Genomic DNA, 19,337 nt, shown 5'->3' on the forward strand with positions numbered 1-19,337 from the left:
AGTAGAAGGCTATTGGAACTCAAGAGTGCTTCCAGATAAAAGCTTTTAAAATTATTTTTAAACCATATACTTCTATTCAGAGTCTCCCCGCCCTCCCCGCCCCCCCAGCCAGAACTCACCGGAACTCAATTCCTGTCCTTCTCGTGCGGGTGCCATTGCCATTATAAGAGAACAAGGAAGGTGCTCATGGTGAGTTCTGGCACCTCTTTTTCTCTTTTATAAAAAATACCAGAGCTGTTTACAATTGCGCATAAAACCATACAGTGAAAACCATATTAAAAGGTTAAAATCAGAAAACTATTGTGGAAAGAACCCAGAGGTTTTCAGCAGACGTTTAAAAGTAGGAACAGAAGGTGTCTCCTGAGCATCTATTGGCAGAGCATTCCAGAGGGCTGGGCCAATGGGCACTGGGCTCAGTTTCTTCTTGTCAAATGAGCCTTGCTAGATCAGTGAATAACCAGCAGTGCTCCTGCATGTGATCTGAGTGATCAAACTGGGAAATACAGGTTCAGGCACCCCCACCCCCAACAGTCACTGGAGGCTGAACCATGGAGCTGATCTCATTTCCAACCTGCTGAAATCCTGCAGCTTTTACAGAATCTCTCATTACTGGAGTTATCTTCTTATTAACAGCATGTTTTCTGTGCAGCAGCCACTGATGAGAGATGAATATCGTTGATGAGTTATTTCTTTTCATTTTGGTTTTTGGTGTTGGTGGGTCACTGTCGTCCTAGCCACCTGAGTCCCATGTTCCCTGGGGAAGGGGAGCCCTGGCCACAACGACGTGTACTCCTCTACTTGCCCCCCCTCCCTCCTTTGAGGTACTTGCTGATTCTGGATAGCAGAGCAGTTATTTGCCAGGCTGCCCCTTATCAATCAGCTTCCAAAATTTCCCTCGTGCTCCACTGTTGCTTCCTTAACACTACGGGTGTGATGGTATTCACATTAAACTGAGGCCACACGGGTTATGAAACATGAAATGGGTTTACTAAGATGGAAATAATATGGAGTACAACGCATGCAAATGTTACAAAGAAAGAAATGCAATTTCCCCAAATTACAGAAACCCAAAATATTCCCTTTGGGGTTAAAAACAACCCAAAACTGAATAAAAGCAATCCCTGGTTGAATAATAATCCATACTATCCAGAGTTATCACACTGAGATTCCATTGATCTAAAAAAAAAAAATCCAGGATGGCAATTGCTGACAGAGATTCCCCGTCAGTCACCTGCCTTGGATTACAGGTCTCAGGAAGTCTGGTGCTTTTAAATCTGCTTCCCTCAGATGAGGAATGGGTCGTTCTGTGCATCAGTAGTGCTGGGTACCTTTGTCTTGATGCCTAGAGCCTTGGGGCCCCTGCTAGGACTCCCTGTAATCTCCCTACAGAGATATGCATCCCATACTATATGCAGGTAAAATTGTTCATTCCCGTGTTTTTTCACAGCAACCGTTCTTACCACACAAGAATGTAAGGCATCTGCTCATGAGTAGCCGGTCAGGGGATCCAGTCTTCATGTGTGTGTGGAATTGGAGAGTTGCAGCCACAGCTTCTCCAACAAATGGCTTCATTACAGCTGCTGTCATTACAGATTTCATGTTGCCGGGTAACTGGAGGCAATTAAATCATTGTCCATTGAGCAAGAACTCTAGAAAAGCAAGCTTCTCTAAATGTCACTTTCACTTTTGCGAAGAGGCCCACTGTTTGGAAACAGGGCGGCATTCTCAGAGAGTCCCAGCCCAGGATTGTTAACACACTTGCTTTAGTACTTACCACTTAGATTCTTTTGACATGTTGGGTTAGTAAAATTAACAGAGCATCCGCAACGACATTTTGCTTGTGTGGTTTATGCAAGGGGGTGGCTGCCTCTTGCTAGAAGGAAATCAAGTTCATTCATTGAGCTAAGAGATATTGTGTCTTACTCCTTCCTAACGTAAATATATAATGATGGTTTGGCAGCTCTGAAAAGGTGCCATGTAGTAAAGAATAAGATGTAAAAACATGATAGACATGCTTCTGCCGCTGCTGAGGTTCTCAGTATATGGCGTTATTGTGAGAGGGAAGGGAAACTCCTCCTCCGTGTCTTTCAGTAAGTACCAGCAAATTTCCTAGTAATTTGCTTGCTTTAAATATCATAAGACACGTTGAGATCCGTTCAGGTAGGTGCAGATCTTGCAAGTTCACCACAAAGCAGAATTTTTTATTACTGTGTTAAAACTCAGGGTTAAAAGAGAAGGCCTTATTCAGGATGTTTCAAGGCATCCTGTCAGGAAATGTCCCCAACTAAATCTGGTTATTCCTTTATTAGCTAGGACAGGGATAGCCAACATGGTGCCTTCCAGATGTTACTGGAGAGCAGTTTCCTATATCTGGTGGGCACCATATTGGCTACCCTCTGAGCTAGGAAGGTTGCTCATCTAAGCCAACAGGAAAACAATGGTAGGTCTAAGGATTCCCCCTCTCTCTATATCTGTGGGACCCTCTCCCTCATTTCTTCTAGAAATCTGTAACTTGAAACTGATGCAGAGCAGCAGATACAGTAGTACCTCAGGTTAAGTATTTAATTCGTTCCGGAGGTCTGTTCTTAACCTGAAACTGTTCTTAACCTGAAGCACCACTTTAGCTAATGGGGCCTCCCACTGCCACCGTGCTGCCGGAGCACGATTTCTGTTCTTATCCTGAAGCAAAGTACTTAACCTGAAGCACTATTTCTGGGTTAGCGGAGTGTGTAACCTGAAGCGTATGTAACCTGAAGCGTATGTAACCTGAGGTACCACTGTACTCAAAAACACTCAAGTTAAGGGATTAGTCTGTTACACATCCTTATTCCTAAGCATCCTCATTGCCATCACCTGTCATGGCCTTCAATGCTATAAGTTGGTGGCCATTGGCACTCAGTGGCTACAAGTGCCTTTTACCAACCAACATTGGTACTACAGCTACGACTGTTCCTGATCCGAGAAAGCTTGGCCACAGAACTTAATGTGCTGGTTACTTCAAGGCTGGACTGCTGCAGTGCGCTCTATGTGGGACTTCCCTGACACTTTATCCGGGGGCTCCAGTTAGGGCAGAATGCTGCAGGAGCGAGGCCTTGTCAGCATTTAACACCTGTGCCTAGAGATCTGCACTGGCTGCCCATTTGCTACCGGGCCAGGTTCAAGGTGCTACTATTAATATAGAAAGCCCTTAACAAGCAGTTTACCTGTGAGATTTCCCTACCCCATATAGGCCCCACTCGACTGCTTCAGTCTATGGAACCGGCACTGTTCCGCATTTATAAGACATCAGTTTACCTTCCCGCCAGAGCAGTACCTATTTATCTACTTTCAATTTGACATGCTTTTGAACTGCTAGGTTGGCAGGAGCAGGGACCGAGCAACGGGAGCTCACCCCGTCACAGGGATTCGAACTGCCAACCTTCTGATTGGCAAGTCCTAGGCTCTGTGGTTTAGACCACAGCACCAGCCACATCCCCGGTTTTTGCGTAGTCAAGCTCAAATTCTGTGAGAGTAGCTTGGCTGCTCCTGTGTTTTGCTTCTTCAGCATGTAGTAGAGGTTTTGTGGAAGTGTTGTTTTTGTTGCTGCTGTTATCATTTTTATACTGCTTTATATTTTAAAGAAAAATCTCAAAGTGGTTTACAACAAATTAAAACATCAAATAAAACAATCGATGGTAAATCAGCTTCAAGCTTCAAGGAAAATTCAAGCATCACTCCCTTAACTAATGTGTGTCCTTTTCCTTAACTGAAATGGGGATTTATGACATCTGCTAGTTTTGAGTTAAATTCCAGTATAGCTTTTCACTGAGTTTACCAAGCCCGCTGAATGAGTTGGTGAATAAATCAACAATAAGCTTTTATTATTCAAATAGATTAATTTTCCTCTATACTAGGAAAGCCAGTATTTATAGTCACAAAGGAGTGTAGGGGAAAGTGGTGAATTAAGGAGTGTATTCAGTGCATGGGGGCCATTAACTGCTTGATCCCCCTTTCTCATTCTCCCCGCCCCCCCGCTTCTCCTAGCAGGAGATTTGCATTGCCAGAGTCTCTTGTGCTCAGGTGAAGACCACACCCCTTGTTGTGAACAGGTTTGTCCCCCTGTGTACAATGGCATAAAATAACCCTTGATAGATGCCATTTGCAAATGATGAAAGGCAAGAGTTGGATCTGTATGGGGGGGGGGGTTTAATATTAGCTGTTATTGTAAGCTCTATTTCTTTTGGTGGTGGGCCAGGAAAGAAACAGCAGAACAGAGGAATGACTTAGTGATTTCATCAGGTGAAATTGGGTTGTAGAGTTGTGCAGCACTATTTCTACATGAATCTGCTCTGTATTGTATTTTAGCCAGAGCAAAGCACAAAGTTCTGACTTTCACATTGAGAAGTTTGTATCTCAGTCACAAAAACCTGCCTAGGGATTACACTTGGCATGTGCAGCCTTCCCCTGGGCGTGATTGTGGGGGAAGAAAAGAAAAGGAGGATTAAAAATCCATCTGTTTTTCAAGTAGCAAATGGTGAAATCTATTTTTGTTCTCTTTTTTGTGGCTGCTTTCTTGCATTAAGGTTCAGAAATGCTTGTCTCCTCCCTAATGCACCCCAGAATCTCTGGCTACCCCCTTATATCCAGCTATGATCTAGCAGTAGAGAACCACCTGCAGCCAGGATCCAGACTCCTAGCTACTAGTAGCAGACTCCTAGCTACTAGCAGAACTGGAATAAGGAACAAAATGAGCTGAAGCAATGGGTTGAAGTGGATAGGCAGGGCTTTTTTTCCAGCTAGAACTCTCTGGAACTCAGTTCTGCCACCTCTCAGGTGGGTGCCATTGCCATTCTAAGAGAACAAGGGAGGTGTTAATGGTGAGTTCCAGCACCTCTTTTTCTAGAAAAATAACACTCTGTATATGTCACAGTTTTGGTCCTTCTCCCTGGGTATCTTCCATAGGATAACGTAACCAAGTAAACTGCCATCTTGTTTGCTGAAAATGCCTTGGTGGATATAGTAACCTAAATGAAGTTTCTGAACACAGGCATCACCATAACCCCTTCAAAAGTTGACTTGCCGGGACTTCCGGGGTGGCGCCATCGGTAATGGCGGACTCCCTCTGATCCGGAGGGACTGGCTCTACGGGAATCGGGTCTGTTCCGCTACGGCGAAGCGGGGACCCTTGAAAAAATCACAGGGTGAAGCCTGTGACCGTCGGACTCGGCGGGCACCTTTTGCGCCCCCCCCAATCTGCAAAGGAGCCCAATTACGGGCTCCGGAGTGAAGCAGGGAAGCGGCGTGGTGCTGAGAGTCAACTGCTTCTTCCGTGGAGCGAAGCCGCACAGCCGTTACCGGAGAGCACTACCTTTTTCCTGTGACAATCTGGCTACAAAAATAACTACCCGTGAGTAGGTTAATTTTGGAAATAAAGGAGAAGAAAGACGTAATTTGATACCGAAGTGGGGAGGCATAAACAGGAAGTCTGCCTTCCGTTCTTTGTAAATAGAGTAAAGCAATGAACTTGTAAGCTAAAACCTTGAAAGACGCTTGAAAAGGACTATAATTCTAACATCAAAACAAGCGATCTCCCCCCTTGGCTGCAGGAGAGGAGGGGGGAAAGGTGTGAACTGTATCTCCCTGCAAAAAGAGAGAAAAGGAAGCTAAAATCCACCGCTTAAAACCTGGGATCGGGCTGCCAAGGGACAATAAGAATGCCGTACTGTGAAATGCGCTGTTAGTGAATAGAGTACTTTTTGACAGCTAACTCTGCAAGTGAGATACAATGTTTCTGGCTGGCTTCTCCTGGTTTTAAAGTAACTGGAAAATAACTGAAATTGAAACTGTTGTCTATTTGTGAATTGGGGGATTAAAAAAAGGTTATTTATTTTAAGGCAACAACTTTTGACTGCTACTGTGTCCCCCTAGAGGAAGCTTGAAATTGTTACAACAACAACTGGGCCAGGGGAATTTTCCACTTCAAAACAAATTCTGGCCGTGGGACTGACCTTGGGCTTTAACTAGAGTGTTATGGCAGATGGAAAAGAAAAGATAGATTTGCCTCAGGAAAAAAACAACGAGGTCTGGTAGATCTTTTCGCCCAGACGCTGGGCTGCAGCGAAGAGCTTCAACATCTGGCCCCTCTGCATCATCAGGGGCTGCATTTGTACAACCTAAACCTAAAGGAATGGCATCCGAAGATGTTTTAGCTCAGGCATTAGGCAAAATTAATGAATCTCTGGAAAAACTAAGTAAACAAGTAGCTGAAGCATCAATCAAAATTGATCAAAATACTACAAGTATCAACAATTTGGGACAGAAGGTAAATACTAATACAGAAACTATTGAGAAACTGCTCCAGGAATCTACTTTGACCCGAAAGACAGCTGAAGAAGCAAAGGAAATAGCAGTTGCTGTAGAAGAGAAGATACCACCGATACATAGGCAACTTGAAGACCACAGGTTGATATTGTCTATGATTGAATTGAAGGAGAAACAAACGAATTTGAGGATCAGGGCCGTACCTGAACTTGAGAAAGATAGTCTGACTGACTTTCTTACGCAGGAATTTGCAGACTTTTGGAACCCAGATTTGGAGAAGGAGGATTTTAAGATAGTGAGTGCTTTCAGGCTGGGAAGAGGAGGGAAGAAGAACAGGGTGAGAGACTGTTTGATCACCCTCTGAACAAAAGAGGAGAGAGACAAAATCTTGAGTCTGCACTTCCAGAAGACTTTGGAAATACACCAGTCAAAAGTGGAGATATTTAAAGACATTCCGAAATACCTTTTGGACCTTAGGTCCAATTATGGAGATTTGGTTGCCCTGTTGAGAAGCAACAGAATCATCTTTAGGTGGGAATTTCCCCAAGGCCTATCTTTTAGCTTCAAAGGAAGAAAGATAAAAATAAGATCGGTGGATGACAAAGAAAGATTCTTGAAAGACCACGGAGAAGACCTGCAGAAAGAATCTGGAGAAGAGTCAAGAGGAATATTAGACATAGCAAAACTACCTTTTGGATTAAAAGACTGCCCAGAGAAGGTGATACCACCGACAGAGCAGGAACAGGCACTTGGTGCAGTTGGAGGAAAAGTAAAGTAACTACATCATGGCTCTGCAACTATTAAGCTGGAATTGTAATGGTCTCAACTCCCCCCAGAAAAGGAAAAGAGTGTTTCATTTATTAAAAAAGGAGCAATTGGACTTGATTTGTCTACAGGAAACACATGTGATAAGGCTACATAGAAAAGTATTGATCAATAAAAGACTGGGCCAGGAGTTTATCTCATCGGATAAAGTTAAAAAAAGAGGAGTAGTGATTTATGCAAAGGAGAGACTATCACCGAAATTTATCTTTAAAGATGACCAAGGAAGATTTGTGGCAATTGAAATTCAAATACAAGGAGAGAAATTCTTAATAGTAGGAGTTTACGCACCAAATGAGGGGAAATCTGAATTCTTTAAAAAGTTGCATGAGACCTTGATGGACTATTTGGACTATAATGTGATTTTGATGGGAGATATGAACGGAGTGGTATCTACACATATGGACAAGGCACAAAGACAGGTAGTCACTAAGGATGGTAGACTACCGAAAACCTTTTTTGAGATGACAGACAACTTGGACTTAGTTGATATCTGGAGAACAAAGAATCCCTTGGCTAGAGAGGGAACCATGGCAGATGAAGGTGATGGACTACATGGAACTGGCGGAAATGACTGGCAGAATCCGAGACCAGGGAGAAGAGTCGGTGGAAGAAGATTGGAAGAAATTTAAAGACTATTTACAGAAATACTGCAAAATTAATGAATGTTAGAATGATGTCAGAATGAAGTTAAGTGGTTTTAGCAGCAATGTTACAAAGGAGTATGTAAAAATGGATTGTTAACAGGTGAGAATCTAAAGTTACAATATATTAAGTTAAAGGATTAGGATAAAAACAAAGAGGGAAAGGATTTGCTGAATTAACTAACTGAACTGGAATACAAAAAAGGGAGGTGTGAGGAGGTCAGGGAAACAAGTAAATGAAAGACAAGACATGGAAAGATTGATTTGTTTTTAAGTGTTTTTATTTTTCTGTATTTTGTATTTTTTCTTTTCTTTTTCTTTTTCTTATTTTTGTAACCTTTTCTGAAACTTTAATAAATATCATTTAAAAAAACACAAAAACAAAAGTTGACTTGCCATTAATTGTATTCTGCAGTTAAAAAACAGCAACCTCTTTTAAGTGGTTCTAAAGTCCCTAAACTCCCCATTTTTCCAAAACAAACTAAAGAAAAGCCCAACAACACAAAGCAGGTTCACACAGACCACACTTAAATCACGGAAGGAAAAAGCAGGAGCAATGTCCTCAGCCTTATCCCTGCTGATCCCCTTGGCCCATCACCCAGAGTTCCACTATGCAGCCCAGAGCTTCCAGGCAAGTCAAAGGCCTGCACCACCTCATAGACTTATGCAAAAATTAAAACCTCATACCGATACAAGAAATACAAAACAAATGAGTGGACAGCCAGAAACCCTGGCAGACCTGTCACCAGCTATGTGTCTTCTTAAGCAACTCAAAAACAATGAACAGGGTGATGATACAGTGACTACTGCAATCGAAACAAGATGATATCACCACAGCAACTATCTGTAAACAAACAATAAAGGTCCTGGAGTTGTTCAGCAACCACTCGTTCAACCACCTTGCCCAAGAATGGAAGATTTGAGACTAGGCAACAGTTGACCATATTGGCCAGATCTAAAGATGGTTTTTTAAGAAGCGGTTTAATAACTGCCTTTCAGTGGGTCTGGGAAGGCTCCCTCACAGAGGGAAGCATTCACCACCCTGCAGAGCCCATCGCCCAGCCCTTTTATTAGCCAGGATGGGCAAGGATCAAGGAGACAGGTTTCACTCGTCGAAGCAGCCTGTCCACATCCTCGGAGGTAACAGACTGGAATTGATTCCATGCAACTTGACCAGACAGGGCTCTAGCACTCTCCTGCCCCAGCCCTGCTCCCACGGTGGAGTCTACCTCCTTCCGAATCTGAGCGACTTTATCTGCAAAAAACTTTGCAAAATCATTGCAGGAGATCTTGGGGTCCTTACCGGGCCCCAGTGGTGAAGGTGGTTCTGTTAGATTGCAAACCACCTGAAAGAGTCTCATGTATGGTAAACCCCCCTACTAGAAAAACTAATGAACTGAAACTATCATGATAACAAACAAAACAGGACCCTGGTGTGGCTTCGTTTTACTACATACACAGGCTAGAAAGACAACGACTGATCCACTCCAATGACATATGAATCAATATGGCTGACTTAACCTAGCGACCCCCCCTCCCCCCATCAAAACACCCTGCAGCCAATCAACTGCAACCAGCTACACTTTGGGCCCTCTGATCTCTCTCTCCGCCAGCAAAAATAAGATACCTATCTACCAAGCACCACTCATATACTCTGGGAAGAATGAAAGTTTACTGTCTCCCCAACCTCCTTCCTTCCTTCCTTCCTTCCTTCCTTCCTTCCTTCCTTTCTCTCTTTCTCTCTTTCTCTCTTTCTCTATTTTCCCCTACCCTCCCACTTTCTCTTTCCCCCTAAACCCCCACATTGTCTACAACAAAAATGTCTCAAATTGGCTGTAATTGACCTGTATGAAAAGTCCTACAATTTGAAACAGAGACACTGAAGGTATGGGAAATCTGTTAATAAAAACATGTTTTTGATGATGATGATGATGATGTCGATGTCCATAAACTCCTTCTGACAAAGGTCAGCCCATACAGTCAGGTCTTAAACACTTGACGTGCCTTTTCATTTTTTTTTATAAGATATTTATTAGGATTTTCAAAATATTACAAAATAGAAAAAGAAAAAAGAAAAATACAAAATAAAAATAGTTAAAAACAATTCAGTCTTTCAATCGCTTATCTTTCATTTGCTTGTTTCCCAGACCTCCTCACGCCTCCCTTTTCTGTATTCCACTTCAATTGTTAGACGTGCCTTTTCACCTTCATTGCATTCTGGACAGTGGGTGGTGATGGAGCTGGCAAGAGGACGCGTTGTCTCTACCTTGGAGATTGTTGGGAGTAGCGTTGCATCTTGTGTGTGCATGTGCTGATGTTGCTCTCTCTTTTTGCCTTTCAGTTAACCGCCTGCATCCATGGCTCTGCAGCTATGCTTTACCCAATGTTTTGGCAACATGTTTACATTCCTGTCCTTCCTCCACACCTCTTGGACTACTGCGGGTAAGGCTATACGTGTCTTTTTATTTAAAACTGAACTTCCGTCTTATGAGCCTGAACTTCTAAAGATTTCAGTGGTTTGGGTTTTTTTGTTTGGTTTTTTAACAATGCAGCTGTTCAAATCTGTGTCAAAAAACATGTGTGTGTGTGAATATTAAGTGGCTGATCCAGAGATACAGATTTTTCATGGCCTAATTTAATAGTACAGGACTTGTAACTTGCTGTAACATATGTTCCTATGGAATATTTTCATAAAGGAATTTAATCATATAGAATACTCTCACTGTCTACATTTGAGTTGAGAGGAGATCAGCAATATGGTTTTTTTTCTTTATTTTGAGTTCCTCTCCTCAAATTCAGAAGTTGCTTTGCTTTGCTAATTCCCACCTGTTCTTATTGTGACTTTCAGATAGTCTTGCACTAAATAAAAATTGGATGTTTGCAGAGTGTGTGGTGAAACCTGCTCCTTTTCATTCCTGTTTCACCATAGCATATAGCATCCTCTTTCACAGTGGCAGTTTGCTCAAATTCTTGGTGTCCATTATCTCAGCCTCCACTCCTCAGGTGCCTCTTGTTCCCTTGCTAACTATAGCCAAGTGACTCTGACTGTGCCTTTGCACATCTCTCAAATTGCAGTCCTTGGGTGAAGACAGACGTGCCATTTTAAGAACAGGAGATGCAGCTTTTTTACACCTTTGATGCCCTCAAGTCACGGACACATTTCCCCCCCCTGTGTTGAGCTCTCAGGGGGTGATGGGGTGACTGTTCTTGCATGTTTTCTGTGTGGTATCAGGCTGAATTCAGGAAAACCCCAACACCTCAAGAGAAACCCCTTCACCCATATGAATCTACATGGGTCCTAAAATTGGCATCTGAGGCCTTTCTCTGTGTCTCCCTTCCAATAGATGTCTGGAGGGTGGCGACAAGGGAGCAGGCCCCTCTCTGTGGCAGCCTCTTGTTTATGGAGGGAGGGAAGCTCACCGGCCCTTCAGCACTGTCCGCTTTTCGGAGTCAGGGGAAGGCGTATTTATTTCCCCAGGCATTTCAACAAACAATAGTGCTATGGCTTTTAGTGACCTGGTTGGTGTTCATTCTTGCAGTAGGTGAGAGGAGGATACCTTTGTTTTTAAGTGATGATTATGGAGTGCACTCTGCTTTGTTTTTGTTGTATAAGATTCATTTTCAAAACACAAAACCCAGAACAGCGACTCCCTCCCCCCACATATACCACAAAGAACTACCCCCGTACCCACACATCCTTCCTCCCGGAACAGATGGTCAATTTGTCAAGTCCCGCCATAACCTCGTTTATGAGTTTGGTGGATACCAGCCATTGAAATGTTTGTTTGAGAACCTTATAAAGGGATACGAAATTTATATAAAATGTAAGTCACTTGAATCTTCCTTGGCTGTGGGAAGTGGCTGATAAATTTAATAAATTTAAAACTAGCTGAACTTTGCCGCTACGATCATTAGTATCGTGGTGTGTTTGGGGACAGCCACACCAGCTGCTCAGGAAAAGTTGCTGTTTTGCTGCTTTGGGCCTCTGAGAGAAAATGACTTGCAGCAAAAATATAATTACTTTAGGGGACCCAGCTATTTCTCCCCCTTGATTACAGTATCCTGTTGGCAAAAATATTGGTTAGTTACATACATTTACTCAGCAGAGAATAAAATAATGGTTTCTCGATCCCCTCCCCTCGCCTGCATTAGGCAACATATAAAGCTCCTTGCTTTGGCAGCAACTTAAAATTTTACCAATAAACACCTGCCACGTTTTTTAAGAATAGCCTTTGAAGTTCAGCTCCCCCCACTCTATTGGCAACATCCCTACAATTTGCCAGCTAGCCTCACGCTGCTCCCATTTCTCTCGATCCTGTTAGCTTTGTGCTGCACCTTGTTAAATTCCCTCTAAGGAGCGGAGTGGCGGGGGCAGGAATAGTGGGCTTTGCAAAGAGGAGGCCTACAGGTTCTGAAGAGCACCTGATTGACCTGGAGGCTGGCGTCCCGCTGAGCCCGGGCACAGACCCACGGGGGTCTTGGAGCGAAAGAGGAAGATGCCTTGTTTCCTTGCTAGATAGGTTTGGTAAAGAACATTTGTTAGCTCATATATAAATTAATGAGAAGAATGCCAACATGGAGCCAGCTAATGGTCCCAGGAAAGTGCACATGAGTGCCTTCTGCACAGGGGCTGGTTCAGATACTTACTGGTGGTGCCAGTCCACGTATAATGGAGAAATTGCATGGCAGCTCCACAGGCAGACAACATCAGACGTGCGCTATGTGGGCAGTTTGGGTTGTATTGGGGAGTTTTTTGTAAGTTGCCTTGAGCTTTGGAAATGCATAAACATTTTAAATAAAGTATCTGCATTGCCCTATTCTGTCCCCCTAGGCCAAGGTGGGGCAGGGGGAGTGATTCCCCCGATCTGGCACCTGTGAAGAATGCCCACATCTCCTGTTGATTTTGTAGGCATGTTTCCTTGCTTCTCCAACATGCAGAAGCCGTCACCAACAGCTGGAATCTCTGAAACATTATTGTGATATTTGGGGTGAACGCTCCTAAAGAGTTTCCCCTTGGGGCAATATTTAGTGTGGAATAACAGTGCCAAGTTGCCGTTTTAAAATAATTTTATACCACCCTTCAGTTGTGGCAACTCCCACAGCAGATGAGCAGATGAGCCACTTTGGAAACGGCATGCAGTGCTGTCTGTGCCATTGGCAGCCAGTGTAGTCAGAGTGAGGCCTCGTCGCATGGTGCTCACATCTTGTTTTGGAGACCAGTTCAAAATAAAAAGTAACCACAAGGGGGAATAATGGGGTGGTTTTGTATTTCATCGGATTGTTGTTGCTTTTGGAGAAAAGGGCAGGTTGGGAACCCAGCGATGATTCAAGCAGAAATTTCACACTGACGAGATATAGAATTCTAAACAAGTTTTAACTTTATTGCTTTAAATAAGCTGTGGCCCCTATCATTAGCCACAAATGCTATGAAATTGGTATCTGGCTGATAATTTTATTATCTGGTCCATGCATTTTCTTAAGCAATCTCTCTCTCTCTCTCTCTCTCTCTCTCTCTCTCCTCTCTCTCTCTCTCTGTGTGTGTGTGTGTGTATATATAAGCTCCATGCCTTCTGAGTAAGGCACCAGCAGGGATAACTAGCCTTCTAAGTGAAGTGTGAGCAGCCTGAAACATGTAAATTTCAAGGAGGTTTGTTCCTCTGTGGATTATTTAAATGTTAAGTACATCCCCATGTCAAAGAGACACGGAATGGAATCTAGAAACTATTATCTCCTGGAGGAATGAATCTTCCATTTCACTCTCTGGTGCAGGAAGGGCCAGTTCCCAGTCATTTGCACGACCAGCGGGTGTTCTTTCTCTGCATAATGGGCTGCCCGCCTGTAATTAACACATGGGGGGAGGCCATCACTGCCAGCTTTGTCTTGCTGCTTGCTGCTAGGAGTTCTCAGGATGCTAGTGTGTTGCACACAGGAGCAGCAACGCTGGGTTAGGAGACTAGGTCCACTCTGGCTCCCCACCAAAGCCAAAAGCGCAGGCCCAGCATTTTCAGAATGCAGGTGCATGCAAATGGGGAACAAGCCCCCGACCTGCTGTGGTGGCTCTTCTGTCCCAGGAAGGCTTCTGGGAACGGGAATGGCTGAAGTTGGGGCACTGGAATGAACGAGCCAAGTAAGCAAACTGGAAGCATAGCTAGAAAAACCCTATAATTACCAGGAAGAATCTAATTGCACTTTTGCAGACACAACAACTGATTACCGTAGGCTGATGTGAACTTTAATTAGAGCGATAATAGCACGCTATACTTGTCTGAATAAATCAATTTGTGTGCCATAAATACATTTCCCCCAAAATAACTTCCATCTATTTTTGAAAACGGTGTGAATGCTGGAAAGGTGCTTTTGGGCACACAATCACGACCTGCGAGCCTCCCTCTCCCGCCTCCCCCCGCCTGGGCTTTCAGAGGGAGGGAGGTTTGGATCCCACAAATTGGATCTTTATTATTTCTTCCTTTGTCTTTGTGTTGGGTTTAGATTGCTAACCTTTAGTTGGTGTTTGGTTGTTTTCTTTGCAGCTGTGACATGAGAAAGAAAAGAGCAAAAACAGAAGCAGATGGTAGAGGAGAAATTTAAGTGATTGAGAGTTTTTCCAGCTAGATTTGTGTTGCTTTCACCTGATATATATATATATATATATATACACACACACACACACACACACACACACACACTTATAAAAGTTTGTACAGGCATCACTGCCCAGTCTCTTATGACCCAAATATAGTACAGGAGAGCTTGGGGGGGGGCGGTTTCCATTATTTTACCTAGAGCATCTGTGTGTCTTTCGTGGATCATACATGCCAGCAGTTATGTGTCAATTTGCAGAACTGTTCAGGAGATGAGGAAGTGTGTAGTGGAAACCGCACCTGGCAGGTTTTGGTGACACTCTTCCTTTTTAATGACTGGAGCTGGTCTTTTCTTTCCCTGAGTGGCTGCAGATTCCCCTTCGCGTCAGTTTTTAAAAATACTTTTTGTCCCAAACAGCAATATTTTCCTTGGTAGCATTTGGGCTTAAAATCTCCCTTAATTTCACCTGCCAGTTTTCCAATTAGTAGCTGCCCACCTCTAGGGTGAGTAGTTAACGCAGCGTCTAGTTAGCCAGAGGAAATGAATTAAACTAATTGTAAAAATGCAGCTGCAATGAATGGGGCAATATGTTGCCATTAAGTCCACAATATCCATATTCATGCTTACTGACTCCTTGGGTTCTTCAGCATTTAATCAGCATTCTCCCGTTACAGCATTCTCGTTGGGAGGTGGCAGGATGCAGGGCATTTCTTCATTTCCAAAGGCCCAAGCTGTGTTTTTGCTTATATAACTATGTATATTGCAGAAATAGTGTTTTGCCCCACTCGGCCGGAGTGGATTTTGGCTGCTGACAAACAGCCTTGTTTTTAATTTGTGCTCATCACCTCTGAGGAGCTCTGGAGCTGGTGAATGGTAGGAGGCGTGGATGCCCAGTGCCAGCATTGTGCGACTCTTGGCTGAGGTTCTAACGCCACACCAAGCTTCAAGTTTGGATGCTGCAACAACCACATCGTGTGGGTTTCCTCTCCCCCATCTCTTTGCCCCATAAAATAAGTGCCATTAGATCATAGATGGCTATGCTGTGGCCTCTGTAAGTTGGAGGGACTACAGTTCTATTCACCCACAGCTAGTATGGGTAGGGACAGTGGGAGTTTCAGTCTATCAACATCTTCAAGAAGATGTTAGCCACTCTTGCATTGGACTGTTGGGCCATATAGTAAGCAACATAATAAGAGATTTGCCTTCTCAGACTCAAGTCCCAGTATCCTGTTTCTGAGCCTTATGGAAGTGCCCAAGTAGGGCTTGCAGACTGTTGCCTGATCCTGTTGTTGCTTCCCAACAGCTGAGCCTCAAAGCGCAGAAATTGCAAAAGGCCTTCATAGACTCAGTGCACCCTATTTATTTATTTAATTTCTATACCACTTTATATTTTTAAGAAAAATCTCAAAGTGGTTTACAGCATATTAAATCAATAAAACATAAATAAAACAATCTGAAGAAAGTCAAATATAGCGTATACAGTCAAAGCAACGTAATTAAAGTATTATCTTAAAGATTTCAAAATAAAACATTACAAAGGAGGTAAACTACAGAATACATACCTAATATAAAATTAACAAAAAAAATCTTAAAACATTTCAAGAGAAAACATTGCTAAGTGAAGTCAAATATAAAATGCACATTTAAAACAGCATAATTAACAAGAGAATAAAATATTATCATAAGCATAACACGGCTGTTTGGCAGGCACAAAAAGAGTGCAAAAGAATCCAGTAATTGGGATTTGTTGTCAGGCATAGTGATGCCCCTCTGGTCTCCCAGGAGCCTCTTTCGTAGGGCTGGTGAGTCTGGCCAGGCGGAAAGGGCCTTGCAGGGAGCGGCCTTCACACTCACAGCCGGGCGATGTTCCTCCGGCCTCATGAGGAGCCTCTTCAGTAGGGCTGGTGAGTGTGGGCCTCGCCTACACATCCAAATCTCTGGGACTTGTTGCAGGTGGTCATAGCAACATCATCCCTCATGTTGGCCCCCGCCATCCATTTATCAAAAAACAGATGAATTGAAGAGATTGCACCCCTGTCTTTTGGGGCTGCTGGGTTCCCATCGAGTTAACCTCCTGTGTCTTCGCATTGCCCTGTTTTAAAGCCACATAGACCTGCTGCCGCCAAAACTTCCTTTGCCAATGAAAATGTTCACAGGTTAAGTATGTGTTGCATGAGAAGCACTTCCTCCTGTCCGGTCAAGAGGGCTGGAGAGGAAAGAGTGCAGCACGGCTTATGCATTGTTGGGCGTTGTCTTTTTCTTCTTTTTGTAGACTGTGGCCTTAGCCTTGGTCACTCTCATATGTAGAGCATTCTGAAGGATGTCTGCTTATTCCCAAAACTTAACCAAGGTGCAGGGGTTGGTTTGCTCGCATACTACTTCATTTCTCATTATTTGATTACTTACCTCTTTGGGTTTCTGAATAGCCTCCACCAGAAACCATTGTGCACGACGTGATAAAAGAGCCCACTTTGTGCTGCTTTTGACCTTTGGTGGCCGATTGATGCCCACGCATCATCTGCAGTCATCAGTGTGTGGACAGGACATGAGTGTGACAGGCAGACCAGACTTTGGGAGCCTCATTCTATGCAGGTGGAGACAAGCTTCTCTTTGCACTTACGTTCTCCACTTGTCTTTCTCAGCCCCTTTGTGCTTTGCAATATCTTAGATGTTTTTGATTTTGACACTTGTATTAAATATTTTGTGCTCCCTGTTGCATTCCTTGATTAATTGAGGACGACTGACAGATCAATACAAAGCAGTTAATTAAGTTTTACAGATCCGACTCTCCCCCCCCCCCTTCTGACAGGCTGTTCTTCTGGACGCCATAGCGGAGGCCCCACTTTTTATGGAATTGTGAACTCTTCCTGCTCTTTTTCATTATCCTTTCCAAGGTTCACGAGATGAGACATTTGCAGCCTTAAGACTTCCTGCCGAGGTTTAGATTTTGTATTCTTGACATTGAAGCTGTCCTGTTACTGAATCTACTTAATTAGGAACACATTTCGGCTCCATGTCTACTTCTGGAACGGAGCTGGCAGCCTAGCCAGCCACTGGCCCAGGGAAGACAGGAGTTTTATGTGGCTACACAAATGGTGTACTGCTTTGAGTTTAGGTTGATCTGGTGTAGCTTTAGCCCTGGAACACAGTACATTTCAAAGGCACTATCTAGTTATGATTCTTAAACATTAGACAATGTCAAGCAAAAATATCCTAGGGTGTGAGATTCTGCCCAGTTCCAGCTGGTGGGTGGCTGCCTGTTCATTTTCCTTAACCTGAACACTTAATGACCCAACATGCACTTTGGGGCATTGTGGGTGAATTTGGGGATTAAAAACTCAGAGACAACAGCTTCCTTCCTACAGGGCTTTAAAAAACTCTGCTAACAACTTTAAAAAATTTGGGCTGAGAGATGACTAGGCTAAGATTCTATTGCATAATGCCAAGCAAGTCCACTAACCTGTTGGTTGCCAACCCTCCCTAAATGGCCTCTTTCTGAAGGAGCAACCCTACCTTCGCTCTGCTGGGAGGATGCTCTCGTTCTTGCATTTGTGTAGCTCTTTAGCTGGACTCTTTAGCTGGGCTGTTCCCTTTTACTGCAACACAAACATTGTATGCAAAGGCCCTGAATGGGAAGCTGAGACGGGGACTTTCCATTTCCACAAGACTTGCACCAGGGATCCTCCTGCCTGGGCTCTGCTCTCAAGGTCTTGTCTTCATGGCGTCCTTTGGAGCACTAGTTGCATCTCCTGGCACAGGGGAGAGAAATGTAAAATTGTGCTACTTGTGTAAGGACTTGAGGAATGTAAAAAAAGTGGAGGGTCAGGGAACGGGATAAAAGTATGCACTTGGATTTTATCTGAGTCCCATTTATCTTGTAGCACCATGTCTTGTTACTTAAGTGTTTAGTATTATGTTATCTGTGTTTTAGTTGAATGTTTAATATGTCAGCCCATGGCTTCCTCTGTATTTTGAGGGACGAATTAGCTGGGGAAAGTCTGCCAAAGCCATCAAAGCAGACAATTCTGCCGTTAAGGGATCAGACTTTGGCATAAGGCAGCTTTGTGTGTTTATATGATGCTAGGCCTGGAATAGTACTTTGAGTTTTCACGTGTGAGCATCTGATTTCTAAGAGAGCTTTGGTTGATATTCTTGCTGATGTCACTTCCTGTAACTTATTTACATCTGTTCTTTAGTTCCTGGGGCCTCTAAGGGCTGTGGGGCCATATTCCTTTTTTATGCAATTGCTGGTGCATCTCCTAAGCTCTGGGCTTCAGGTGACACAGGAATTAGTATGATGCTGAGCTTTTCTGCACAGAGCTGTTTCCATTATCTAGGGTGCTTCCAGATAGAGGCGATATATTGCAAAGAGGTAATTCACACCTGATGTTTCCATGTGTGCAGCTGGCACCTAAGAGTTTACACATGCCAGGCAAGAGAGGGTTGTGCTCAGGTGAGGAACGTAGGGGTGTAGCGACAGAGGCTGCCAACTGAAATGTCAGCATACACAAGGCATACCGAACCTCCCCCCCCCCGCAAATGCATTGATGTTCTTCCACACCAGCAGTGACTGGATGTATTTCGGGGTTATTTTTACTTACTGAATTTTCTACAATTGAAATGTGAATGTGGGGGGGGGGGGAGAGAGAAGACGGGAGAGGGGGTGGGGAGAGAGAGTACCGTCTTGTATTTTGATAATGACATCATGTGGACAGTGTGACAAACTTGTGTGCATGAACATCACCATTTCCAGTTAGATTCCATGTGACAATAATTGGCTTCCTAACTTTTCTCTCTCAGACTAAACCAGTTGTTTCTATTTTGTTTCAGCGCTCCAATGCCCTACCTCATAGGAATACACCTAAGCCTGGTGGAAGTAAGTTCGTCTGTTCATCCTTGATTTCCTGTAATGGGTTCTTATGACTTCTATCTTGACTTGCATGGTTTTATTTTCTTCATTGTTTTATGTAAAGCACTTTTATCCTGCTC

The 19,337-nt window shown here is 43.6% G+C and overlaps 1 protein-coding gene across 9 annotated transcripts in view; it reads left to right on the plus strand.

Moving 5' to 3' along the window:
• The window catches only part of DENND1A (DENN domain containing 1A), a 270,241-nt gene that overhangs the window by 158,639 nt on the left and 92,265 nt on the right, over positions 1-19,337 (plus strand). For all 9 annotated transcript variants that reach the window (XM_080990837.1, XM_080990841.1, XM_080990839.1 and 6 more), the window contains 2 exons: positions 10,108-10,208; positions 19,179-19,224. In XM_080990837.1, the coding sequence (XP_080846963.1) occupies positions 10,108-10,208; positions 19,179-19,224 (147 nt within the window). The remainder of the gene's footprint in view (positions 1-10,107; positions 10,209-19,178; positions 19,225-19,337) is intronic.

This window comes from Podarcis pityusensis, assembly GCF_964106645.2.
Source record: "Podarcis pityusensis genome assembly, chromosome: Z".
NCBI classification, from domain to species: domain Eukaryota; kingdom Metazoa; phylum Chordata; class Lepidosauria; order Squamata; family Lacertidae; genus Podarcis; species Podarcis pityusensis.